Raw genomic sequence first — 26,301 nt, forward strand, 5'->3', positions numbered from 1 at the left:
CGCGTTTGAAAATCTCACTTTATTTCTCTGTCTGTTATAAAAGCAGGGTTTTGTATTTTACATCTCTGTAAGTGTCCAGACTCGGTACATCTTGGTTTTGTTTTCACAGTATCTCTGCAAGACCAAGGACGATTCTTATTGCTGCGCCGGGAGCCAGGGCAGGAGGGACAGCGGTGCCTGGCCTTCCCCCCGGGCTGGACCCGGCCTGGCGCCGGCTCGACAGGTCTCTACCCCTCCCCAAGGCTGCTGAGGGTCTGTGCTGACTCCCCGAGGGGCTGCCCCTCTCCTCCCACGCCCATCTCGGTGTCAAGGGTAGGGAAGGAGAACCACGAGGTCCGCCACCCACTCGGTGCCTTGGCCGCGCTCAGCAGCCCCTGGGGGCAGGTGAGGGTCTGGGCCAGGGCTGCTGCCCACCCTGGACCACGACAGGGCTGTGACAGGATGGCCAGGCTGCACTCTGAGCCCCTGTGGGGGTTTGGGTCTATAAAGAGCTGAGAGCATCACTGATGGGAAGGGTGAGGCACAGACACACTCACGTTCACCTGTGTATGCCGTGTCGGTGCCCCAACACCTTCCCAGTGTACCCTTTGTGTATTCCTGGTTCTGCCAAAAGCTGCCAGAGAAGGAGCTTGATTCACCTCTGCTCATTTGCCACTCTGCCCTGGGTCCCCAGACATTTAAGTCCCCACTGGAGCCCTGTCAGTCAATCCCTGTTCTAACCACCAGCCTTAGCAACAGCGGTGTCTTAGAGCCCCTGTTACTTCCAGCCATCCTTCCTGTCATAGACAATCTGTCCCCATCAGTTTTGTAATGAAGCAGCATTGGAAAAACATCACTTTTAATCACGATGCATGAGATCTCCAAAGAGGCAGCATCACTCTCTCTGCCATGTCTGGGGATGCAGATGGAGGTGAGGGGGGACGTTTCGACCGAGGCACGGGATAAAGGCATTCTTTGGGAAGGGAGAAGTCCATGCAAAGCTGACCCCAGAGTGAAATTTGAATTTTGTATTTACTGCTCAGCTGGGTCCATTCAGTGCAACAGGACAAATTAGCCAGGAGGTTACTATCAAATTGCATGGATGTATCCAGTCCACCAGGTAGAGGGAATAGGAGGAACCAGATTTGCTTAATGCACTGGGAGACTAAGTGCAACACAAAGCTAAGTGGGAAAGGACGTAGGTGTTCCCTGAATGTGGTTTTTGGTGACTGAGAAGAAATCTTTCCTTGGAATTTCTTTGTGCAGCTAATTAAGACAACTGGGTCCGATTCCTTCGACCCAGGCTGACATCAGTGAGAACTGTAAGTACTCAGCACCTGGAGACAAAGTGAATACCAGACACAAATCCCCCTTCTGCTCCCACCCATGGGACTCAGCAGCAGCCAAGATGCATTGAGAGCATGATCAGCTATTCACCCACAGCTCACAGTTTGTCCTCTTCTGCATGTATTGCCTCGGAGAAAATACAGACAAGTCCCAAAGGGCTGTGCCAGTGGAGCTATAGTTGGATCTGAATCCAGGTAAGAAAACAGAGTTTAATACAGAGAGTGACTGTGCAAGTCCAAGTCTCCCTAGCTTCATCCTTTATAGTCCCAAAGCCAAGACTGAGGCACCCTTTGGCTCGTGGATTTGGGGTTGATCCAGTCCAGTCGTTTGCAAGCCGGACTTCCCACCTCAGAGCTCTGCCCGTGGAAAGGAGCAGCTCCATGGCTGAGCATCTCTGAAAGCCAGTGGATGAGGAGGGTGGGCTCCCCTGCAGGCAGGGGAATGGCTGCAGAGCCCCAGGATCCTTGTTTGCTGGTTTGAGGCTGGCTTGGTGGGGGACACAACTTCTGGGTGTGCATTCCCCAGGCAGGGGTTGGCGTTGAACCTGTTGCCAAAGGAGGTGGTGTGGCTGTGGAGAAGTGAGGAAGGAGAATTTCTTGCTGGTAACGTCCTGTGTGGAAGATGGGGGTAGGAATAGCAGCTAATTGGTGCCTCTCCATGGGGAGAGCCTTTTGAGCAGCGTGTGTGGGGTTGTGAGACCTGTTCAGACCAGCTCAGCAGGGCCAGGCTTGTACCTGGCATGCAGAACTCTCCTTAGTCCCAGCTCTTGAGGCAAGTTGTTAATAGGAGGAAGAAATATTTACTGGGGGAAGGAGCTGCAGAGGGAAGTGATCTGCCTGAGGCCGTGTGCTGGAGCAGGGCAGATCCTCCACTCCCCATCCTGTGCCCTGGCCTCCAGATGCCACCTCTACCACAGAACTTCCTCTGCCTTCAAACCCCTCCCTCCCATGCAAAAGGCTCTTCTGCCTCATGCTCCTCTGCAGAGGAGCATCTGGTTATCTCAGCAGCCATCTGGTCCTTCTTAAAAGCTACAGGTTTCACCTCCTCCAAATGCTCCTTCCTCACTGAGGATCCACACCCAGGGCTCAGGTGTTGCCCTGCCTGCACCTTCTCATGTGTTACCCTTTGCTACAGTGGATGTTTGTGCCATGACAGAGGGACAGTGTCATGGCCCTGCCTGTACCTCGTGCCTGACAGTCAGGTAGATCATGAGGTCATTGGGAAGAAAATGATCTGTGAATCCCAATGTGACTGGTTACCACAGAAGGAAGAGTTTTCCCTCAGCTGTTGCTGTGTTTGCCAGGAGTGGGTCCCTGTTATTTTCAGACGTGGCTGCTCCTGATCTTGCTGGGTAGGCTGGGTGGGTAAGATCTGCCCCCTCTGACACCTGTGTGCTTCCAGTGACTTCAGAAGATCCTTTGGACACCCCGTTCTTTGTACAGCCCCCTCTTTGGGATTTCACAGCAAATGGGGCCACAGAGCTTCACCCGACAGCAGCAGGCACACCAGCCCTTGGCTCTCATCCACGAAAAGGTGAGGCTGTGGGCTAGCTGGGAAAACATCTGTGTGTCCTAAAGACAAACCCACTGGGACATCCCCCTCTTGACTGGTGTTGACTCCCAGGGCCACAATTCCAGCTGTGAGGTTGTTCCCTGTTGAACTGCTAACAGGAGGCTGAGACCAGCACGGGTGAGCAGCACGAGGAGCTTCCAAGGCCTCCTGCAAAGCAGGGAGAGGTGGCCTGGGAGCTCCCCCTCGAGAGCCATCCGACAGCAGGGTTGTTATTTGCATTGCTTTGAAACTGAGATTATTTCCATGCTTCCTTGTTCCAGGTTTTAAAAAGAGGAAGATTTTCTTGCTTCTTCCAGTTTCATGCCCTTTTTATCCATCAGCCCATGCCACACTGACAATCTATTCCTTGTTCCAAAACTTTTTCTCCAGAATTCTGTAGAAAGGACATTCTGCCTGGTGGTGTTTTTGTTGGTTTTTTTTTTTTTTTCAAACATAGCTTTAAGGCAAAAGTTTGGCAATGCAAAGCAAAGTCTACATAAGGCCGCATGACTTGGATTTGCAACTCAGAACCTTACAGCTTAAAAAAAAAACCTTATCTTAAATAGTCAACTTTTTGCTCCAGAGACTTGTTTCATTCTCAACCAAAAAGAAAAAAAAAATTCTTAAAATCCCAAATAAAATGTTCTTATAGTTCTGGGTAGTTCTGGACAAGCTAATGAGACTGAAGTTCAAAGAGGAACTAAAGTAGGGAAGAAAAAAAAAAAGCTATAGGGTAGACATCAGTGTTAGTTTCTTCCCTTAGGAATCCAGTGATGAGACAGACCGAGTCCAAGGTCTCCTCTTTAGCTTTAGCACAGTGAAATCCGTCCCAATGGGAGAAGGTAGAATGGTTGCATTTGTTGAATGAATAAAAAGTGCATTTAGATTTTGCTCAGATTATAGGTGTGTATCCTAATACCTAAGTGATTGTTTTGCTTCGGGTTTATTTTCTCCCTCTCGGTGCCGGGACGCCAGGCGTGCATTATCGATGTTTTGGGGGTATCACCACGAGTGGTGGTCCATCCTTTGGCCTCCACATGAGTACCTGAGCATCATTGGCATTGGGTTTGACAAGGGCACTGGGTGGTATTGGCTCATTCTTGCTGAGGACCTGGGGCTGCTCTTGAGCAGAGGGCTCCTGCAGCTTGGCACGCTGCCCCAGGGGCCTGCTGGGGTTCACCTCGATGCCCAGCCTCATGCGCCATTTGATAGTCTGCAGGGTCACCATCTCGTTGGTGGCCGTGTTGGTTGCCACCAGCCAGGTGGTGAAGCTCTGATCCCGGTGGATGCTGGTGAGCTTGGCCACGTTGCTGTCGCTGACGGGCACGGCCCACGTCACGCTGGGGTAGAAGTTGTCGTTCATGCTGATGTTGAACTTGGACTCCTTCTTGGTGGGACCCACGATGGTGCAGGTTTCTGTGGTGTTCCCATACCAGGGATAGTTCACTCCGTCTGAGTCACTGATGGCCTGGATTTTACCGTCCAGTAGATCTGGAAGCTCCCAACTTGACCTGCCATAATCAATAGCAAATTATGGATAATGAATTAATTAATTAGTTTAGAAACATGCTAGACTTTAGAAAGGAGAAGGAAGAGCTGTGGATGCCTTCCCTCTCCAGCTTTTACTGGAATTTGTGCCCTTTGTGCCATCCTGCTCAAAGAGCTCATCCCTGCCATTAAAAGCATCCTTCTTGTCAGGCCCGCTCTCAATCCGTTCATCCCCTACATTTCTCTCTGGATGAGCTGCTGTCCCTCCCCGCTGTCTGCCTGGCTCTGGAAGTGTAACCCATCCTCCTGCAGCCCTTGGAAGGACCCAGCTCGAGGGCTGCACTCCAGGCTCTGGGCTGGGGATGGTGTTACAGTAATCAGAGAGCCCCAGGTGGAGCTGCTTGTAAAACTGCCCGCGCCGCTCACCTGTGAGAGGGACAGAAAGGTCAGTGCTGCTAGCGGGAATGTAAGTGAAAACACTCCCCTGTCACCTTGTACTGCTTGATGCACAACTTGGAGTCGGTTTTTCCATTAGCTTCCAATATAATTTTAAAGATTAGATTTGCCAATCGAGGCAAACTGCTGTAAATGTCTCAGAAGAAGGGTTGGATGTTTGCTCTGAGACGGCACAACCACAGATCACTCGCTCAGTGCACAGCAGCTGTTTTAAGGACAGTCTTTTAAAAACCAGGCTGGCAGAGGTGCCTCTCATGTACCTTCTCCCTCCTGCTCATGAATCAGCACTCCTCACCACCCAGGGATGATGTCCCAGCAATGAAGGTGGCAGCAGAAGGGACTGGTGGCAGCAGCAGTGGTGTTTGCACCTGACCCTGCCATAGCACTGGCTGTGCTCCAGTTCCCCAAGCCTTGTGGCTCCCTGCTGCAGGCTGGGACATGGGAAATGATTTATCTTGGAGAGACACAGAGGGGACGCCCTCTGGCTCGTCAGGGTCAGGGTGACTGTCCAAGCCTTTCATAAGTCTGGTGCTGCAGCTTAAAATAGCCCCTTGATTGCAGAGGAGGCTGTGGCTGGGGGTACTGGTCGGCCTGGCTGGCTCTTACACAGCTCTGGGATGAGCTGCTCTGGCCAGGGCTGATGTGACTGTCTCATAAGGCTGTTTTGACTGTTAATTAGTTAATGACCGTGAAGTGCCTCCATGTTTGTACCCGCTGGATCGTTCAGCACTTAGCTGTGTCTGGCTCTGGCTAGAGGATACCACGGGGGATTTTAAGGTCTCATTTATATTTTTTTTTCATGCGAGCAGGGGGTCCTGGCAAACACCTCCCCACGGGAGGTGAAGTGTGAGACAGGAGGTGGGGTGCCCCGGGGGCTGCAGGGATGCTCTGAGCCGCAGGAGCAGGGGCTGCAGGGATGCTCTGAGCCGCAGGAGCAGGGGTTATGCAAGCACAACATCTCCCTGCTCAGATTTACAGGCTGCTGTCAGCTACAGCACCGCAGCTGCAGCAATCCCTTCCTCCCGAGCTCATCGCCAGCAGGCAGAGGGAGTCCTTTCCCTGGAAGAAAATTTTTAGTGAAGGCAGCCAAAAGGAGATCCCTGAGCAGTCCTGCCAGGACCCTTGTGCACTGCAGAGATGTTTATATGCTCTGCTCTGCTCTGCAAACCGGAGTCATCCTGGCTCATCACCCCTTGTGCCCTTCAGGCAGAGCTGAGCAGGGCAAGGCTCAGGGATGGCCCAGGGAAGGCTCAGGGGATGCTGGGTGACCCAGCCCTTGCTGGTGGATGAGTGGAGGTCCTGCTCTGCAGCCCCCACCCCTCCCTGCTGCACAGCCCAGCTCCAAAACCCCATCTGGGGGCTCTTCTCTCCCTTTCAGCTGCTGGTTTAGGATTACTTTCCATTCAGACAGGGGCTGGCACTCAGCTTGGCTGTCACCCAGGGCTGAGATGTGACTGAGGTGACAGGCGTGGTGCAGCCACAGCATCTCTGCAGGCACCAAGGTGCCCAACCAGGAGCTGAGATGCCCCAGAGGGTGAGAACCCTCCTGGGCTGCTCCAGCCTGCTCAGATCAGAGCTGCTGGCTGGATGGCAGGAGAACCTGGCAGAGTATGCTCAGTAAATGCAGACACTCTAAGATCTGCTTGTCCCTGTCCTCATTCCCAGGTCAGGACAGAATTGCAGGAGCTTCTGGGGATTTGCCCAGGATTTAAAGAAGAGGACAAGGGTGGAGCTGTGTCAGGGCCTGAGCAGGATGGTACCTGCAGAGCCTGCAGCATCCCAGGACAAAGCAGAGTGTGGCTGGGCTCAGGGTGGCCCAGGAGGACACCCAGCTTGAGGAAAGGCATGGGCAGGAATGGGGAAGGAGACACCAGCCTGTGTTTCTTCAGAGAGCACACTGTGCCTAATTCTAGCCCGTGTGGTTAACCCCAGGGTTTCAAAACCATCATGCTTCATCTGCTCTGCTTGGAACAAGCAGAAAAACGAGGCCTCATGATGATCCCATGACTGGAGCAGAGCAGAGGCTGCACGGTGGCTGCTGCTGGTGATTGTCCCTCTCCTGATGCTCCAGCAAAGCCCCTGTGCCAGCCAGGCTGGCAGCCTCTGCTTGCAGAGCGTGTCCATGCTAAATAATATGCCAACAACTGGATGATTTTGGAAAGAATGCTGTGGAATGATCTTTGGCTGCATCAGCATCTTTCTCTGGTAGTGTCGAGCCAAGGAGAGACCAGAAAGTGCCCAATAAACACTTTGCTGACAATAGCAGGAAGGAGGCATGAAAAGAAACCAAGCTATCTGGTTTCGCGGGTTCACTGATCAGCTCCAAGATCAGTAGGTTCTGCCTTACAACACTGACAAGCCTCTTTCTGCCTCTTCTGAAACCTTCAGAGCCAGTGTGGGCACCACCAGAGCCTGGAGCTGCCAAGAAACCTCTCCTAACAAATGTCTTCTTGCTACCAGAAGGAACTTCAAGCTATTTCCTGTGGTACGAGCAGAGCCCTGCTGCTGACAGCCAAGCAGCTTTATGTAGGTTTATGTAGGTTTTAGCTTCCCAGTTCTCATTCAGACACTTTTTTCCTCTTCTGTCACACAGAACGAATCCTCCTGAGCTGCCAGATGTCTGTCCCACAGCAGCCAGCAGGGCAGTGACAGCAAACCCAGCCCTGGGCATCCAGCAGTGGGGAACATCCAGGCAACCTTTCCAGACAGGCACCAGGCACTATTGCAACCTCAGCTCTAATTGCCTAAAGCCAGCTCCTAATTAGTCACAGGCCAGCTGGACTTGCACAACCTTCTGCTTTCCAACACCTTCCTCTCCAAGCTCCCTAAATAAGAGCAGCCCCTCTGGGACAGAGCCCCTGCCTGGTGCATGGAGCAGGGCCATGTGTGGGTGTAGTGAAACTGTCCCAGGCATTTCACATCCCTGCTCCTGACTCCCTCCACCACTGACCTGCACGGGGGACTCGCTGAGAGAAAGAAAACCTGATAGCCAGAGCTGCTCAATTTTAAATTCTCCTTTGCAGTGCCTCGCTCACCTTTTCCAGCATGTCAGGCAAGTCAAGGCAGGGTTAGAGTGAAGAACAGGAAGGAAATTTAAGTTGTTGCTCCCCAGCTGACAGAGCTGTGCTGCTGTGGTCCCTCTTCCTCCCACCCTCCAGCTGTGTGTTCCTGCCTCATCTCTTGAACCAGCAGCCGTGTTTGGGGCTGGGCCAGGGAGTGAAACTAGCACAAAACTGGCATTAGGAAAAAGGGAACAATTTCTGCTGGTTTAGGGGGGCAGACTCAAGTGCAACTGGACAAGCCCTGGAACTGGGCTAAGGTGGGTGAGATCCAGGGGCCACTGCAGGGCAGCAAAGCCTTGTCCTCTGAATCCCTGGAGGAGTCAATTCCCACAGTGAACTGACCTCCCTTCACTTTCTTTGGAAAAGATGCCCTTGTGGTTTTTTTTGATTTTGTCCTCCCTCCTGGGGACTGGGGGTTTATTCTCTTGACAATTTGAGTTCATTATGTCCCTGCTGCAGGGCATGGAAGATTTAATCTCACCAGGGAGAGATGCCTGGGAAGATGAAGTGATGATGTAAGGATGCAAGTGCCCCATGGAGTCTTCCAGGAGGAGAAACATCCACAGGAAAACTTCTCCAGATTCTTGGCTGATCATATTCCAACTCCAATTTATTTATCTCTCTCTTTTGCATATCTCCATCTGCACAGCTTCTTGCACATCTCCATGGAGATGAAGGAGGCTGGATAATGCCATTCCAGCATGGCCCAGAGCTGACACAGCTTCCACCAGGTGCAGAAACCAGCACCCACCCCAGCAGATGCCAGCAGGGACCTGGTCCAGCTGCTCCTGCTCAGGTCACAGCTCTGGCCCTGATCCTGCTGCCTCCCTCTGCGCAGCAGATCCTTCCCTCAGGACAAGGGTAAAATCCTGCATGGGAGGAGCAGCAGTAGCAGCCATGGGGTGCACAGGAGTTTGCCCCAGGCCTGCACAGAGAGGGGTCAGAGAGCACATCCACACCCTCGTGCTGGGGCTTTTCATGCTCCCTGCAGCATCTCCTGACTCACATGTAAAGTAATGCCAGCACTTATGTGTTAGCTGAGCTCTAATTCTCTCCCTTTAAATTTAAAAATGCTGCATTTAGCCCCCAAATTGTCAGTGCCACTTTAAACGTGCGTGTCTAAATTATCCCCTCTGTACTCCCATCCCTATAGCAGCATTATGCACAGCTCCATCTGCTCCAGTATTTCTCAGCTGTTTCCATCCTCAATGTAATGGCCAGCTTATGCACAGCTAACAACTTCCCAGCAGAGAAGTGAAAAATTAATCCAAAGCCTGCTGTAAGTATTGGTGCTTCGGTCGGATGAGTGATTTTTGATTATTTGGGGGTTTTTGTTTGTCAGTCACCACAGGGGTTAAAAACATGGATGTGGCAGTGGCCTCTCCCTGCCATGGAAAGTTGGGACTGCTGGCATCAATCGATGCAGCTCTGTGGAGGTCAGTGGGATTACATCGAGTTACACCAGCCAAAGCCTTGGCCCATCCTTTCTCTCAGGTTTGTGTCCTCTCTCTCTCTCTCTCTCTCTCTCTGTAATGGTCTTCCAACCCATGCTCCCATAGCATTGAAGAGGCCTTTCCTCCTAAATGCCTTTATTTATAGCCTTCAGATGGCAATGAGTCTATAGAAAGAGAGTGCAGGAACAGAGCAATTCCTGCTTGTGTTCGAGTAACTTTTTTTTTTTTTTAATCAGTTAAATGTCAGTGAACCTCCTAGGGAAACATCTTTGTTTCCATGATTTTCTAGCTAAAAGCTCTCACACATAGCTGCAGTGTTTAATTCTACCAGTTTACAGCAGCAGTTACTACTCCTTTTTTCTTTTTTTCTTTTCTTTTTTGTCCCAAAACATTCCAGCAAGGGCAGGCTGTACCAAATCCTTCTTTTAAACACAGGGAAACTCAGGTGCAGAGAAATGAAAGGCCACACTGAGGTTTGCAGCCCAGAGCAGCACTGGCAGCATCACTCTGTGCCCAGTCCCCTCTATTTCAGTGCATCTGAGCTGTATTTATATAAAGTGGACTTTTCTATTCTTCCTTTGCAGCTGGTGGCTAAAGACAGGATTCCTAAATGAGCCTGAGAATTACACATGCAAATCCCAAAGGCCTGCAATTGGGAACATCTGAGCAACAAATTGTCCTTGCTAAAGATGCTGTTGGAGCCAAGAAAGCCTACAGATTTCGGGCCTGCTGTAAATACTTTTAAAATCACGATCAGCCTGTCTGCACTGCTGCTGTTTGCCAGGTACCAGTTTGCCTCTCAGGAAACTTTCTGCTTGGGCAGAGAGGGGACATGGGGACAGGAGGGGGGCAGCCTGTCACCTGGGACTGCTCCTCCTTCCCTCGGGTCTGTGAGAGGGAAGGGAAGGGAAGGGAAGGGAAGGGAAGGGAAGGGAAGGGAAGGGAAGGGAAGGGAAGGGAAGGGAAGGGAAGGGAAGGGAAGGGAAGGGAAGGGAAGGGAAGGGAAGGGAAGGGAAGGGAAGGGAAGGGAAGGGAAGGGGGGCTATGCGTGCAGATGTTCAGGCTGTCAGGAAGGCGCTGCATTCACTCATCCCTGCTCTCCAGCCCGCCTCCCCCAGCACTCCTCATTCAGGGATTTTTTAAGCTGCCCAGACTGACCCTCAGGGGCTGAGCCAGCATCTCCCTGGCTCGAGGCACTCGGGATGAGCAGGGAAAGGATTCTCAGACCTGACCTTCCCGTCCTTCCTCCCTCAGCCCCAGAGCCTGGGCAGCATCAGCAGCTCCAGCCACTGACCCATCTGCCAGCACGGTCAGGTTCTGTCCCCGTGGCTGGACAGACACATTTCTGCTGCACCAGGAGGCTGCACCTGTGCTGCCCAGCACTGTGAGCTGCAGAATTGCTGCTCTGTGCAGGCATTTGGGGATCAGGTGCTGGGGCTGATTTAGCTGTGGGCCAAAGCCTGCAACGTTTGGAGAACAAGCTGGTGGGGGACTGGGGAGAGATGACTTTTCTTGGCAGGGAGGTGACATTCTGATTTGACTCATTCCTGCCTCACTATGACTGTCTGACCAGTAACACGGGGATTCCTGGTGTGCAAACAGCCCCTGGATTCCTCCCACCTCACATCTACACCCCAGGTATTCCCTTTCACGTTACCCATGAGGGAGGGGAACGCGGAATCCGCACCCTGCTCCAAGGTGATGCGGATGGTTTCACTAGCAAGGGGTTAAATCCAGCTTGTGCTTCCCCGTGGGCTGCCTGCTACTGTGGGCAAAGCAAGCAGGATTCCTCCTGTGACGTTCAATGTGCTCCCAGAGCTGGTGGGCTATGAGCTCCCAGCCACAGCTCACTGCAGCAGCAGCAGCAGCAGCAGCAGCAGAGCACTCCAGGGACGGCTCTGTGCCACAAGTGTCAGCCCTGGCCTCTGCCTGGGGCTCCTCAACGGGCACCTTTGGGGTGGGGAGGGATGCAGGCAAGAGGAGCTGGAGGTCAGGAGAAACACTCGTGTCAAACACCCATCAAAGCAGGGGAGCCTGTCGTGGCAGGGCTGCTCCCGGGGTTCCAGGATCTCCTGTGCAGCCCGAAAGCTGTTGTGGAAGAGCTTTGCTTTATGGGTTCCTACCAGAACAAGTGGGGTTTGGCTGGGGCTTGGGTGAATTCCCACTCGAGGAGAAGAACACCCACTGCTTTGAAAGGGCAGGGACAAGCTCTCCTGTATTTTAAACACATGGCAAAGTCCTGTTAAGTTTCGGAGGGGCTGGGCTTTTAAATATGGGTTATAATTTTTGGCTTAATCCACTATCTCCCAAGCAGGCCATGGCCCTGCCTCTCCCTCTCCCCGCCGGGCGAACGCACCCGCACGCGCCCTCCCCTCGGGAATACTCACATCCCCTGGTCCCCGTAGTGATTGTAGAATTCCATGTGGCTGCAAGCCTGGATCCAGCCCACGATCCAGGTCTCCTTCTTGGGGAGAGGGGGCACCAACACCTGGGCAGAGGCTCGGAAGTGAGGGGTGCGGTAGCGCAGCACCACGCTGGAGGACTCGTCAATGCTGGTGGGAATGGGATCAATGGAGGCTTTCACTTCAACCACTGAAATGCTCTCCCGGAAAACTTTGGATTTGCAGCTAATACTCTGAATACAGCCCATGGCATACCCCGAGTACAGTCTGACGCAGCTCCTAGGGTACTCCAGCAATCCTGGGGAATATTAGGCATTGAAATTGTCTGGTGCTAGATCAATTACAGATCTTCTTGGTTTGTAATTTCAAAACTGATATCCATAGGATAGAAAATTCATCACGTAAAGCCTTAATTCGAATATCTGTCTTACAAGTACTGCTTCTATTTTTGAGGTTAGCTGCGCTTCAGAAGCAAAAGGGCCTTTAAAATTTTTTTCCCCTTTTAATGACCCATTAAATCTCTTCCTCAAACAGTCTTTGGGTTAAAAAAAAAGTCTCTTGAGTTCAATAAATAAAGGTGGTGTTCTTAGCTGATATATTTAGTCCTTCCTTTGCTCAGATGCAGTCTGTCATTCACCATCAAACATAGGACTAGCCGGTATTTCCCTTTATTCTTTGGATGAAAAGCAGAATGTTGATAGACACATCTATATAAATAATGAAATAGTTTTTAGCCCCAGCTTGTCACAACCGGTGTGGATTTCCACTTCCTGACTTGCAGTTGTTCATAACTTCCTTTCACACAAAATTACAATAATAACAGAAAGAAACGACGGCTGGAAAATGCAAAAAGTCGCCAAATCTCCGATTCTGGAGGCTCCTCCGCCAGCGATGTCTGGGCTTTGGGGATTAATTTTTTTTTCCCTATTCCCCTTAGAAATAGCCGGACGCAGAGGGAAGCGAGCGCGGTGCCGGTGGGGCCGGCGGCTCCGGGAGCGCAGCGGGGCAGGCGGCGATGGAGCCTCCCCCGCGCCCGCCGGGGCCGCGCCGCTCCGCGCCCGCTCAGCGCCGCGGCACCGCCGCCCGTGACATCCCCCGCCACGCACCGGCCCGGGGGGCGCCGCTCCCCTTCCTCCTCCTCCTCCTCCTCCTCCTCCTCGGCGAGCGGCTCTCCGCAGGGGTGTCCGACCTTCCTCCTCCTCCTCCTCCTCCTCCTGCTGCTGCTGCTGCTGCTGCTGCCGCCGCTCCGGGGCTCGCCGGCTCAGCCGGCGGGGCTCATGGGCGGGCGGCGGGGCTGCCCCGCACACGCGTGGGCCCCGCAGGGCGTCACAGCATCCCGGGGAGCCGCGGCGAGCCCCGGCCGCGCCGCCGAGCCCCGGCTCCTGCGCTGCGGGGGCGAGCAGCGGCGCGGGGCGGCGGGGGGGAGGCTCCTTCTTCTTCTTCTTCTTCTCTCGCTGGGTTTTTTTTCCCCTTCGCCTCTTCGCTGGCTGCCCGGGGAGGTGAGCGGAGCAGGATCGGTGCCTCCGCCTCCCGGCTGTCGCAGGCTTCCTCTCCCGCAATACATTCGTGCACCCGGGGCTCAGCCTCGCCGGGGGCGCGGGGGGGCAGGGGGGGGCTCCCGCTCCGCTCGCCGCAGCATCAGAAAGGCAACGGGGTCAAACTTTGCGGGAACTCGCTCGCAGCCCCGCGGCGTCCCCGGGCGTGCCCCGCCGGCTGCCCGGGCAGGGAGCGCCGCATGCCCGAGGCTCCCGCGGCCCCGGCGGCGGCACCGGCTGCGGCTCCGGGCCCCCCCCGCCGCCCTGTCCTCCCTCCTTCGCCCAGTCCCATCCCTCCCCCTGTATTTCGCTTTTAAACTGCAGCTGTTGAAGCTAAACCTCCTTTGCAAAAAAACAGCATTTCCTCCCACATGTCCGTGAATTGTGGGTAATGTAGTTTTTTTTTTTATTTTAGAAACGCCTTCCCCCCTTTATTATTATTATTATTATTATTATTATTATTATTGTTGTTGTTGTTGTTGTTGTTGTTGTTGTTGTTGTTGTTATCTTTCAATTTCACTGCAATGTCCTTTTTCTTGGGTTTTCGGATTAAGATTTTCCTCTCCTGGCTGGAGCCTGCTGCTGGGTAGATTTGGTACCAGCCAAAGGGCACCAGAGGGGATGGTCTCTTATTTGCAGAACCTGTAGCCCAGGGCTGGATGGGCTGTGATTCCAGCAAGGAATAATGTAAAGCTGTCCCTAGCAGCAGTGGGACACGGGAGCAGCTGGAATGGGGAGTGAGAAGCGTCTGAGGCAGCAGTGGCCTGTGGGAAAGTTGTAAACTTCTATTACAGGCAGTTTTAAGGGTAATGTTGCCAGCTGGTCCTGCTGGCCATCAGCTGGCTGAGGATCTGAGCACCAGGGGAGGTGAAATTTTTGGCATTTCAGCAATAGCTGATGGACATCAGGCATTGGATGAGTGTGTCCTCTGCCACTTGTTTCTAAATAGGAAACCTGGGGAAATGAGAGGTAAAAATCTCTTTGCCGGTGCTGCTTGTGGTGTGGCACAGCAGTGCAGAGCTGCTGTAAATGTCTCTTAGTCCTTCCCACCCTGCGCTCTCAGCAGGCTGGATTAGCCCTTAGCAGGTAGGAGAGACCTGAGCTACCAGGTGATCCTAACAAGCAAAATGCCGCAGGATGAGGGGAGGCAGGTTTGCTCCTTTCCACCCACAGCAATTGGAAAAAACACAGCTTATTGTGATGTTTTTCCTCTTCACGTGTTTCTCGAAGCATTGAGAAATATTTATTTTAAACTTCCCAGTTGCTGTGAAAGGCACAATTTAGTCACTAATCCTGTGACAGAGAGAATCACTAAGAACCTGCTCACGTTACAAGGCACTTACTATCATGTAGTACCAGGAAGAATGAAATTAGCATCTTCCGAATGAAATATCCAGCAGCCTCCAGAAGGTGCTGAAATCCTTTGACATTTCCAAGACTCTTTCACACTTTTCAAACAAGCTTGTCACAGTTTCCCAGAGCATCCTGAGCCTGGTGAAACTGCATATTCTGCGACTCTAGTTCCACTGAAGCTTCAGCCAGGTCTTACTTCAACTTGGCTGTCTCTGGTCAACTAGGAAATTGCATTATCTCACTCTAATTAAATCAGCTCTTCAGCTGGAATTTTTGTTAGGTTTTGGTCGTGCCTGTCTCCATCGGGCTGCTGTGAGTGATTAAGGCATTAGCACATCCCACCCAGCTTTTTTTTGTCCCTGGAAGAATCCCGTGCAGGGTTTGCTGGATGCACTTTGGGTGCAAGTGCTGCCGCTTTGGCCAGAGGTTGGGATGCGCCAACGCTGCCAGTGAAGGGCAGAGAGAGGGGATGGGGCTGTCACTGCTGTCCCACCCACATTCCAGCGCGGTTTTCCTGGCCATGCTGGCCACTGGGGTTGTGGAATTGTGCCGGGGATCGCGGCCGGCAGCCCTGCAGGCAGGGTGGGCAGGGCTGAGCGCAGCCGGGCTGAGCAGGGGGCACACGGAGCCTGCCGGATCTGTCTGTCTGTCTGTCTGTCTGGGCGTTCTCCCAGGTGCTGGATGACCCCTGTGGATCATGTGTCAGGACTGGAATAGCCCCGCCGAGCAGGGAGCCTGTCTGCAGGGATATTTATAAACCCGGGTTAGTTTTATGGGATGGGGCTTGTCATGGCCTCAGTGGGATCAGGGATTTTTCCCTCCCAAGCTCAGTTTCCCCAGCTGGGACTGTCAGTGACAGCCCACCCTGCTGCAGGAGAGACCAGGCAGTTTTCCTTGCCCACTCCACCACTGACAGGGCTTTGCTGGCACTGCATCCATCCCATGCTGCCCTTCCTGCTCAGGACTGGGGCTGGAGTGCAAGGCTAGAGTCTCATGGCGAGGCTGGGGCACAGAAATTCCCTCCTATCAGTGTCAGCAGAAGAGACAGGCACCAGATTAAATTCACTCCCAGGGCTTTCAAGGTATTTTTTAACCCCTGACAGCTCCTGAGGAACCTGTTCATTTGTAGCTGAGCATCCCCAGCACAGACTGGGCAGGAGTCTCCCTGTTTCTGTAGGGTCCTCCTGGCCACCAGTGCCTTTATCCCTGTGCCCACTGCTGTTTGCAGAGCTCCACATTTGCACAGAGTGGGAAAATCCAGGAGGCCATGCGCTGGGAGGTGATGGCTGCAGCCGGGTGGAAGCAGTGCTGATGGTTCTCTGCCTGGCCCATGCCAGGTGGGCTGAGATTTTCCACATGCTGGGCAGTGGGGTGAGGGCAGGCAGGTGGGCATGGGCTGCTGACTGCCCTGGTAGTGGCAGCACAGCCAGGGATCAGGCAGGAGATGCTGGGTGTTGGTGATGTGGCAGTTCCTGAGCGACCTAAGGGCTGCCACAGCCCCACGTGGTACCTGGGCCAGGAGAAGCTGTGTTTTATGGGCTGGGTGAGGGTGCCTGAGAAGGGAACAAGCTCTTCCTCCCACTGGCATCACAGAATCACATGGTTTGGGTTGGAAGGGATCTTTAAAGGTCATTTAGTCCAACTCCCAGCCATTGGCAGGGTCACCTTCCACTATCCCAGGCTGCTCCAAGCCCTGTCCAACCTTGTCCTTGAACACTTCCAGGGATGGGGCAGCCACAGCTTCTTTGGGAACCTGTGCCAGGGCCCCAGCACCCTCACTGTACAAAATGCCTTCCCAATGTCCCATCTAACCCTGCTCTCTGTCAGGGTGAAGCCAGCCCTGTCACTCCATTTCCAGCTCTCTGGAGCCCCTGTAGGCACTGGAAGGAGCTCCAAGGTCTCCCTGGAGCCTTCTCCTCTCCAGGCTGAACACCCCCAGCTCTCCCAGCCTGGCTCCAGGGCAGAGTTGCTTCAGCCTCTGGAGCATCTCCATGGCCTCCTGTGGACTCATTCCAACAGGTCCAGGTCCCTCCTGTGCTGGGGACCCCGGAGCTGGATGCAGTGTTCCAGGGTGGGGTCTCACCAGAGCAGAGCAGAGGGGCAGAATCACCTCCCTTGACCAGGGATAAGTTCCAGGAGGGTATGAATCAGAAATAACTCGATGTACATTATTTTCCCTTGAAGGAGGAAAATATGAACAAAGCCCAGGACCTCAGACACTTGCTTGTCCAAGCACTGCTGCCACCTGGATGGTCTGTCCCTCACATGGGCACAACCTGGATGCGCAGTTCACTGAGGGAATTTGGAGAGCTATGTATAACAGTGCAAAGAAAAGGTAAAATTGTTGTTATTATCTTTGGAAGCCTGAGAACCACCTTTCATTTAGTACTTAAACTCCCCAGTGCAGTTTGGACAAGACCTTTAAAGACACCTGGGTGCCCAGTTCCCAGGGTTACCTGTGCATCCACTGACCTCTCTAACTGGACAAATGTGTAGACAAATGTCACTGGCACCAAGAGCTGTGGATGTTCTGCTCCTCAATGTAATATCCATCTTCAATTCTCCACCCACGGGGGATTTCCAGCCTATTTGCATAGGAACAATCCTGTTCCAGGAGCCTGGGGGTGCTGTGGAGAGCCCATTGTGCAGGGGAGGTGCTGGCAGTGGAGGTGACCCGGCTCAGGGGGTGCTGCAGCTGGGCTGTCACCCTGCAGGCAGGAGGAATGACATGGGTGGTGTGTCCCAGGGGTGCTGGAGGCTCAGAGCCACACAGCTGCTGTTCAGGGATGCAGGATGATCCTTCAGCCCCATGAACTGGAGCTGCAGGGATGCTCCCAGGGATGCAGGATGATCCTTCAGCCCATGAACTGGAGCTGCAGGGATGCTCCCAGGGCCATGGATGTCTCAGGGGGGTTGGCGGGGAGGTGGGAGGTGACAGTGATGGAGCACAGCGTGTGTGGCAGGAGGGACAGCAGGTGTTCCCTGTCCTCCCTGGGGCCTGGCAGAGCCTCCCTCCCCTCCGTGCTGCTGGGGCCAGGGGCTGTGCTGCTGTCGGGGGACAGAGCAGTGGCTGTCACCTGCTGTCAGCTCGGGCTGTGCCGCGCTGGGGACACGGCGGGGACACGTGCGCTATCGAGGCCACGCAGCGCCGGGGCAGGAGGGTGGGGATTCAAGGAGGATGGGAATTGAAGGAGGATGGGAACTCATCAGCAGCTCCTGCCCGGGTGATCAGGAGGCAGGTGATGCTTCTCTGGGGTGAGTGATGGAAAACGCAGGGAGGGTGGGCTTGGGGGTGCTTTGAAAGGTATCTGTGCCAGGGGGGTACTCTGGGTGCCCAGCTATGGGGGGGAGGAGTTGAAGAACAGATGAATCAGGAAGATTTGGGGGAGAGCCCCTTGAGGGGAAGTGCCTGGGTGACACCTGGTCGTGGTGCTGCAAAGCCAGGCAGCACAGCCGCCCACGGGTGCCCTGAGGAGGGAGGGGGATGCCATCATCTCCAGCTCTGACTCTGGCACTGAAATGTGAATTGCAGCACAAAAAGAACTACGTTTCCCAGTTTCCCTTGCAGCCCAGGGGAATAAGCAATTGGAAGATTTAAATAGACCAGGCCAGAAGCAACCAACCTTTGGCACAATGTTTTTCCCTCCTCTTCTTCATATCTATTGGCTGTCCAACCTTTTTCCCTGGCACTGGAGTGGCTGCCAAGCCTGGCATTAATTTTCCTTCCAAGCTTGCTAGGCCCATGAAGTAAACAGCCATGTGCATTCCTTACTCTATATTTAACAGCTGCAGTCTGTGCTGGGGGCAACTGCAACAGAGGGGAACGTTTGTAGCTTCCCAAATTCACAGCTTGTGAGGGTGGGAGTGGGGGAAGCTTTCTGCAGGGAGAAGAGGGATTTCTCTCCTTGCCGGTATTTGCAAAGCAGGTTGCGTTAAAGAGAGACTGCAATGCCAGCATCCCAGCCACGGTCCAGGGCCAGAGACAGGAACAATGTCCTCAACAGGGCTGAGTTCCTCTCCCTGAACCAGCCCTTGAAGGGGAACCAGGAGGGCAGGAGCTCCAGCAGGAAGCAGAGCGGCCAGGCCGGGGCAGCCGGTGCCCAGAGCAGCGGCCCCAAGGAGCGGCGGCAGTCGCAGCAGCTGCCCGAGGAGGATTGCATGCAGCTCAACCCCTCCTTCAAGGGAATCGCCTTCAACTCGCTGCTGGCCATCGACATCTGCATGTCCAAGAGGCTGGGGGTGTGTGCCAACAGAGCCTCCTCCTGGGGAGGCGCCCGCTCCATGATCAACCTGCTGGGGATAACGGGGCACGGCATCCCCTGGATTGCGGGCACGCTCATCTGCCTGGTGAAGAGCAGCACGCTGGCAGGCCAGGAGGTCCTCATGAACCTGCTGCTAGGTGAGTGGCCAACCTCCCTCCCTGCTGGGGAAGCCCAGCCCTCCTCACAAGGGACAGCAGCACTGGGACTCCTCCTCGGGCTGCTCCCAGCATCAGAAGTGGCCGGGAAGCAGGGAGTGACCTTTAGGGTAAATGCTGCACTTGTTGGCCCTCCTGGTCCCAGGTGCTGGGGGAGATGGATGGCACAAGAGGGTGTCTGAGAGGGGTGGAGTAGCCATGGAAGCTGGGAACAGCCATGGAGCAGGGACAGGCCCCTGGTCCTGCATGGGGCAGGGTTGTCCTGTCAGATTGAGGGAGTGTCCGTGGTGGGAGGGTGGATACCAGCAGTGGTGTCTTTTATTTAATCTGTGGTCAGCTGCCCTGGTGTTTGATAGGATATCATAAAGATATTAGTCTCTAATATCTGGATTGATTCCTGAGGATGTTATTTCCATCCCCTTGCCACCTTCTTGACCAGACTCCACGTGATGGAGTCCTGTCACCTTCCCGCTGCAGTTTGCTCTCACATCCTCCTTCCCTTGGGTACCTTTCTTGCTGCTGTCCCCGTTTCCATGTGCTAATTTGACCCAGAGGCTGTGTAGGCAGGCTGGGATGCCTCTGGCTCTCCTGCTAGTCCTTCCTTGCATGGTGGTGGTCAGTGTCCCTGTTTCTGGATGTGTTGAAGGGTTTGTGCAGGCCCATCCCACCCTGATGTCCCACCAGTGACCAGGATGAGCTCTAGCTGTGACTTGCCTTAGATCCTGGCCCCAGCCTGCCCAGGCCACGTATACCCGAGGACCTTGCTCTTCTTGCTCTTCTGCCTTTGGCACAGGGTCCAGTTATCCTATTTTTCCTTGTGACTAATTACCCTCTCCTCTGGCTGTGACCCACACTCTGTGTTTCACCCGCCCTAAAAACTCAGCAATCTCACTTTTGGTTGGTAGGAGAAATTGAAAACATTGGATTTAGACCCTTTCTTCTCAGGGAGCATTTTGAGAGGCTGTAGGGACACTTTATTTCACAGGCACCACAGGAAAGGGACGTCCTGTCTGCAGGGGCTGACTCTGACGTGACACAGCTCAGCAACCCCAGGTTTTGGGGTTTTTTTTCACAAGTTCATCCTTCAGAGAGGGTGGAGACTGACCTGGACTGGCTTGAAAAGCACAGTGGTAGCTGCCTCTTCTCCCCTGTGCCTTTGGAGGAGACTGTCCTGGTGCTGGGACATCTCCTGGGGGGAGGCTGTGGTGGGAAGAGGCCAGAATAGCTCCAGCGTGATGCAGAGCCCACTGACATCAGCAGCTCCTGCAGGGGCTCCTCAGGGCTGGGGTCAGCCCCTCCTGGGAACAGAGGCTCCATCCAAAAGGGCACGAGGATGAAATAGCAGGTGACTAACAGCAACCAGCACAGCTTCCAGATGTCTCTTGACCCAAGAGCCTCTGACGGGGTTGGGGCCTGAAAACTCTGACTGCTTTGACTCCAAAATATTTGAGATCCTTACAAAGAGCTAGTGCCCCTTTTGGCTTAAAAGAAAGGAAGGCTTTCTCACCCTTCTGTTGCTATATGAGGAGGACAAATGCAAAGCCACTTCAGGATCATGTTCTAACTTTGTGGAGTGGTGGCTGGGAGAGCTCATCCCTGCATCACTACCCACACCTCCAGGTCTCCTGAGCTCCAACGTGGTGCCCAGGGACCGGCTGGGGGTTCTGAAGTGTTGCATCCTTGCCTAGACACACTACTCCCACTGCCAAGACAGGAAATAGTTAAATGGTGTGAAGGACCAGTTCCATAGGTCTGGCAATTCCCAAAGAGCTCCACTGCTCCCTCTGAAAAGACAGCACTGCCTGGTGGGACTGGCCAAGGTGTCCCTCAGCCTCTCTTGTCAGAGCTTCTGCAGGAGGACTTGTGTCACCCCACAGAGCAGGTCTCTGCTGTGAGAGCGGCCTTGGGCTCATATTTAAGATTGCAGTCAGAAACTCTGAGTATCTGAGTGGCTGCTGCCATGAAATCTGCACTGCTGGTGGAGAAGGAGCCTGGCCGGGAGCCTGGGGCTGCTGGACCTCGACAGGTCCCATGAAAAGTGGGGTCTTGTGTAGACAGGAAGGTCATGGCACCTCTGCTGCATCTGGCATCCTTGGTCTCTCTTGCTGCTGCTTTCCTATGGTTCAAATCCACCAGGATGTGGTGAAAAGCCCTCCTGTTCAGGCACAGGTCAAAGGAAAGGGAACGTCCTGGTGTTTCCCTGCTGGAAGAGGGAAGCTGGGGCTGTCTGTGGCACCCCTTCCGTGCCTCCCCGGGCTCTCCTCCCTTCCCCCGGCTGGCTGAGGGTTTGATACATCAAGCAGAATTTCTGATGCAGTCTCTGGGCAGGCAGCCAGCCCATCATAGAGCACTTGTTTAGGATTTGCAATCAGGCTTCCAAGGCAAGGAGACAGGAGACTGCTGAGAGGGGACTGGGAGCCTGGCAGGAGCACCACTGCAGATGGAGGAGGAGTTCCCACCAGGGGCTTTGCCAACACTTGTGGGGGCATTTCAGGTGAGGGGGTCTGACCCTGGGATGCCCCATCCATCCCCTCTGCAGATGCTGATTGACAACCCCAAGCAATGTTTTCCCTCCATGTTTGTCATCTGTGATGGAATTTATTGATTCCCCTTCTCGCAGTAATCCTTTCCAGCAAATGCCAAACAGCCAGAGAAGCACACACAGCCTGTTACTGAAAAGATGGAAGAAAGCAGATATCTGTGCCCACTGTAAAAATCCCTCTGCCAGGACATGATTTCAGGAAGATTGTCTCAGCATCACCAGCCCTGGCTGAGCAAAAGTCAGGGAGAAGCTCCACAACCCCTTGGCTAAATTGATAAAATCATAACCCAGGAAATCCCCCAGTTATAAAGTTCATTTTATTTGTCTGCCAGTGTTGGAACTTTTAGGACTATTCAAGCTTTTCTCTGCAATCACAAAGGTTTTCTGAAAACAAAGGTGCTTAGAAAGTAATTTGAACTTTGCAGTTGGGCTTGCAGGGGGAAAGTAGTTATAAAACTTTCAGTAAAATGCCCAGATCTGCTTCAGAACCAGACAGAAATTCTATTAAACCCTGGGGGCAGCAGTACCTCAGTTTCTGGTTCTGATCCATCTGGTGAGGATGTGGATCCAAATTTAGTGATTCATTGACTGCAAAGCCAGCAAAGAACATTTGGATCATCGATCTAACCCACGGCAAAATACAGGCTGTAGCACATCCCTTAATTTATTCCTGTTCAATTTGTTAAGGGAAAAAACCCAAACACTCAATCTGATGTGCAGTTACAAGTGAGGGTGAACTTGTCAGAGCCATTTCTGTATTACTGCAGTGGTTGGGATTCTCACAAGTGCTTTTAGTTGGACTCTTCCCTTCATTGCGTCTCCATACCCTTCTCTCCCCAGCTGAGCAGCTCTCCCAGCCAGCATCTCTTCTGCCTTTCAGTATTTTGGATGGTGCTCAAGTAATTTCTTCACCTCCTATTTATTAAACTAAACAGACTGATCTCGTTAAACTGATGGTCATTGCAGCTCCAGGCACCTTCTCACTGCAGAGGGGATGGAATGTGGTCACTGGGGATGGACTATGGTTGCCCACCCAAGGTGGTCACTCCAGCGAGGCCCCACTTTTGTGTTTACAGCCAAACCCCTGCTGTTTAGTTATTTGCCATCCAGCTGGGTGCCTTTGCTGTTGGGAGGTACCTGCTTGGGTCATCCTTGCTCATAAAATTGTGTTTGTGCTTGGTTTGAAGTACCAGGAACTGGTTCTGCTCTCTGGATCAGGCATCCAGACTAGGAGAACAGAATCTTCTCTTTGCTTGCTGTCTCAGTGACACTGGTCCCAGTGCTCAGCCATCTCCAGCTGGCTCTGCATCCCCTTGGAGGGCAGGATGGCTCTTTGGAGCTGTCACTAAGCATTTATCCCATTAAGTACAGCACTGCCTGAGGCCATGGATGTATCATCGAGCAGTGTCAGGCTGGGCATGGGTGAATGCCACAGGAGGAGGAAAGGAGGGAGCCCAGGGCAGCTTCTCCATTCCTGGAGGTCAGCAGGGAGGAAGTTCTTGCTCTGTCCAGCCTTCTTCCTGAATACTGGCATAGCTTTACTCTGACCAGGAGCCAAGCCATGATGTTCTGAAGCATTCCCTACAGACCCTCTAAGAAAGAAAATTATAAATCCATATATATGGTCAGAACTCTGTGGTCCCATCCTGGCAGCTTCCAAGCAAGACCAGATTTGCAAGAAATTGGTGGATTAGGAAAGAGAGAGAGAAAAATGCCTTCCCCAAGCCCCTCGAGACCCCAGTGATCCTGTTCTAACAATACAGATGTGCTTTAGGTATTGTCGTGCTTCTCTTTGGAGGATGAAAAATCCAGACAGTGCAGCCTGGTGCTGGTAAAGGTCAGGGGTAGATGAGATGCCCAGGCAGTGCAGAGGAGCTGATCCTGTCAGCTGAGCCTCAGGGCAGCCCAGACCCAGCAGAGAGGCCGGGGAGCTGCACAGCTGATGGATCAGTCAGAATCCAGCAGAGCTTGCTCAGCCCAGAGCCCCAGGGATGGTTTGGGGCCAGATGTGTCTATTTTTTCCCCTTTCGTTCTTGCACTGTGAGAGGAGGGATTTCCTGAGCCAGGCAGGGCAGAGCACATTCCGTCAGGGATGGGTAGAGCAGCTCAGGAGCTGGTGCCCTGCAGAGCCATCCCTCCTTGGGCAGCCTGGCACAGGGAGGGGGCTCAGCTGCTGTCCCACTCCCCTCCCAGCCCTGCCAGTGCCCACCAAGGTCTCACTGAGCCAGCAGCACGTCTGCCCAGTGAGGTGGAAACATTTCAATGCCAAATAACCCACCATGAGTGACCCATGGAAGGTGCCAGGCAGAGGGAACAGCACAGATGCCCCTGCATCCAGCATTTCGACACGGGTCCAGCCTGGCATTAAACATTCCTCTTCATCACTCCAGGCTGCTAATCTGCCTCTGTTCTGCCCAGATACAGCAGCTGAAGTCCGTGGTCTTTGGTGGGTTCTGTGCTCAGCCTTCATCCCTTCACAGCTGATGAGCTCAGGCATCTCTGAGCAGCCAGCAATGCCCAGCTCTCCCGGCTCCCCTGCCCCCCTTGCCGCCTGCAGGAATGTGTCCCGCTGCCTGCAGTGTCCCCTTGGATAAAGGACAGGCAGGGACAGCCTGGGACTCATCTGACTGTGGCTGGAGCAGGCACGGGGGTGTTTCCAGGGGCCTCCATCAGAGCCGTGCTCGGATCAGCCCCTCGGGACCAGGCGGCACCGATTTGCCCAGGTCCTGGCTGGCTGCTGGGGATGCTGAGAGCCCTGCAGAGTGCAGCCCTTGGGGAATGTGCAGAGAGCTGGAATCCAACCCTGGAGCTGGACTCCAACCCAGCAGAGCCGGCAGCGAAACCGAGCCTGAATGCAGAGCAAAAGAGAAAAGAAGTGCGAGGGTTGTTGAATGGGAAGAGGGGGAATAAACATGGGAAATGAGTCATCCTTCTGTCTGTCACTCCGGGAACAACTTCCCATTGCCCCTGCCTGCAGCTCGGAGGGGACAGGGGCTGTTCCACTCGGGCAGAGCTGCAGGAGCAGAGCCAGGGGAGCTGCCAGGAATGGGTGAGAGTGTTTGCCTCTAACACGCCTTGACAGGAGCCGTGGCTGGGGAGAGCGAGGTGGGGGAGCGAGGTGAGCTGGGAGGAGCAGCAGGCAGGGAGAGCCCACAGGAAATCCTGCTCCGGGTCAGGATTGGTGCAGGATGGGGTGGGAAAGAGAGGAATCAGATGGACTCTCCTTTTTTCCTCCGCTTTGAGGAAACCTCCGTGCTTTAACCTGGAACAGAGAACCATTTCCATCTGTACAGGGATGCTGGCAGAGGTACCTGATCTGGGTCCACACTGGGAGGTGTGATGGTTGGAGACCCTCTGAGCATCACAGCATCAGACCCTTTTTATAATTTTTTTTTTTTTTTTTTTTTTGCCAATGTGCTTCTTTGAAAGCGATGGGGTGGAATTCCAAGCCCAAACAGCGCCGAGGCTGAGCAAGGATCCCAGCCTGCCTTTGTGGGCTGGGCCATGCTGCTGCTCCTCAGCCCAAGGCACTTTTCTTCCTCCAGCTCATCCCGTGCAGTGCTGTAGGTGTGGCTCTGGGGTGTGCTGATGGCTCCCTGTGCTGCTGCCATGGGGTACAGGAGCATTTCAAGCTGTCAGAGCCCTTCTGGAGGGAGATGAGCCATCCTCAGGGCTGCTCAGCTCCTTTTCCCCAACAGCACAAGCCCTTTTCACTGTGCTCCCCCTCTTGCCTGCACCTCTCCCCAGCCTGTGCAGCCCCCCAGTGAAGCCCTCACTCAGTATTTGATGCTGAGTACAAATTTCCCAGCTCCCAGGGCACAGTGCTTCCAAGGGGAGAACTCCAGGCAGCCTGTGTTTGCACTCAGGGCTGCTTCTAATCATCCAGAATATAGCAAATCTATTTTTAGTTGTCGTGGGTTTTTATTTTAATTAATTGCACAATTCTGCTTTCCACCATTTTATCACCTCCCCATGACCACTTACCCCACACTGATGCTTCTTCAGCCAAAAAATAACCCCCTCCCCAAACAGCAAAATGCCTGATTCATCGATTCATTGGCTCTTCAGTGTGTCATGCCATCTGTGTTTTTTGTCAGCTCTTACACCCAATAGTGCCACATTTGGGGAACAAAATGGAATGGAGGGGTTCATTTCCAGAGTGCACCCCTTCCAGGTGCTGCTGACTCCACTGGAGGGAGGGTGAAGACTCTTTTGAAACCTGCATCTTTCATTAATGTCAACGAGATAAGGCTGCAAACAGCTCATTTTCCAGCTCAGGGAGCCTAATGCCTGCAGGAGATTTGGGAAGTTCAGAAGGAGTAGGAGGGGGCACGTAAGTAAAAAGAAAAATGGGGGGGGGAAAATTATGAATTCTAATTATGGAGCTAAAGAAACTGTTTCCTGGGACTGGTGGCATTTGTCCAGAGCTCAGCACTGAGTGAGGGTGGGTAATCTGGGCAATACAGCACCTTCCAAGCCAGGCTTGGCCCTGCACCTGGCCTCAGCAGCTGCAGTGGGGAGCACAGGCCACCTCCAGCACGCTGGCTTTGAAGCCCAGGCAATGAGCTGTCCCCAGCTTGGCTCTGCTCTGTGCACATCTTGTCTGAGGCACATCTGCTCCCACACTGGGAGCCTCCTGAGCTCGTGTAATGAGCTCACTCTTCATTCCTGAGCATTTACCTCCCTGTTTTCCCCTCCCCATGTGCTCAGCCATG

General features: G+C 53.7%; 2 protein-coding genes across 3 annotated transcripts in view; one reads left to right on the plus strand and one right to left on the minus strand.

Annotated features, from left to right (window-relative positions):
- On the minus strand, nucleotides 1–12,791 carry FAM78A (family with sequence similarity 78 member A). The gene is made up of 2 exons (XM_036393962.2): nucleotides 11,725–12,791; nucleotides 1–4,388 (listed from the first exon to the last, which is right to left on the minus strand). Exons 1-2 carry the CDS (start codon nucleotides 11,985–11,987, stop codon nucleotides 3,860–3,862), a joined length of 792 nt encoding a protein of 263 aa, XP_036249855.1. The 5' UTR covers nucleotides 11,988–12,791; the 3' UTR covers nucleotides 1–3,859.
- Nucleotides 9,091–26,301, plus strand: part of PLPP7 (phospholipid phosphatase 7 (inactive)) — a 22,931-nt gene continuing 5,720 nt past the window's right edge. Inside the window, exons 1-4 of one of the 2 annotated variants that reach the window (XM_036393961.2) lie at nucleotides 9,091–9,162; nucleotides 9,922–10,121; nucleotides 16,812–16,962; nucleotides 18,554–19,026. In XM_036393961.2, the coding sequence (XP_036249854.1) occupies nucleotides 18,576–19,026 (451 nt within the window). In that variant the 5' untranslated portion in view covers nucleotides 9,091–9,162; nucleotides 9,922–10,121; nucleotides 16,812–16,962; nucleotides 18,554–18,575. Of the gene's footprint in view, nucleotides 9,163–9,921; nucleotides 10,122–16,811; nucleotides 16,963–17,824; nucleotides 17,883–18,553; nucleotides 19,027–26,301 lie in introns of those variants that run through there. The other variant, XM_036393960.2, reaches the window with a different exon arrangement.

Source organism: Molothrus ater, chromosome 20 (genome assembly GCF_012460135.2).
Source record: "Molothrus ater isolate BHLD 08-10-18 breed brown headed cowbird chromosome 20, BPBGC_Mater_1.1, whole genome shotgun sequence".
Classification (NCBI taxonomy): domain Eukaryota; kingdom Metazoa; phylum Chordata; class Aves; order Passeriformes; family Icteridae; genus Molothrus; species Molothrus ater.

Bases quoted from the DNA above. Each gene is read 5' to 3' on its own strand.
- FAM78A (XM_036393962.2), bottom strand. From the start codon at position 11,987: ATGGGCTGTATTCAGAGTATTAGCTGCAAATCCAAAGTTTTCCGGGAG. The intron at 4,389-11,724 runs GTGAGTATTCCC...TGATTATGGCAG, and splicing joins CACTACGGGGACCAGGGGAT to GTCAAGTTGGGAGCTTCCAG.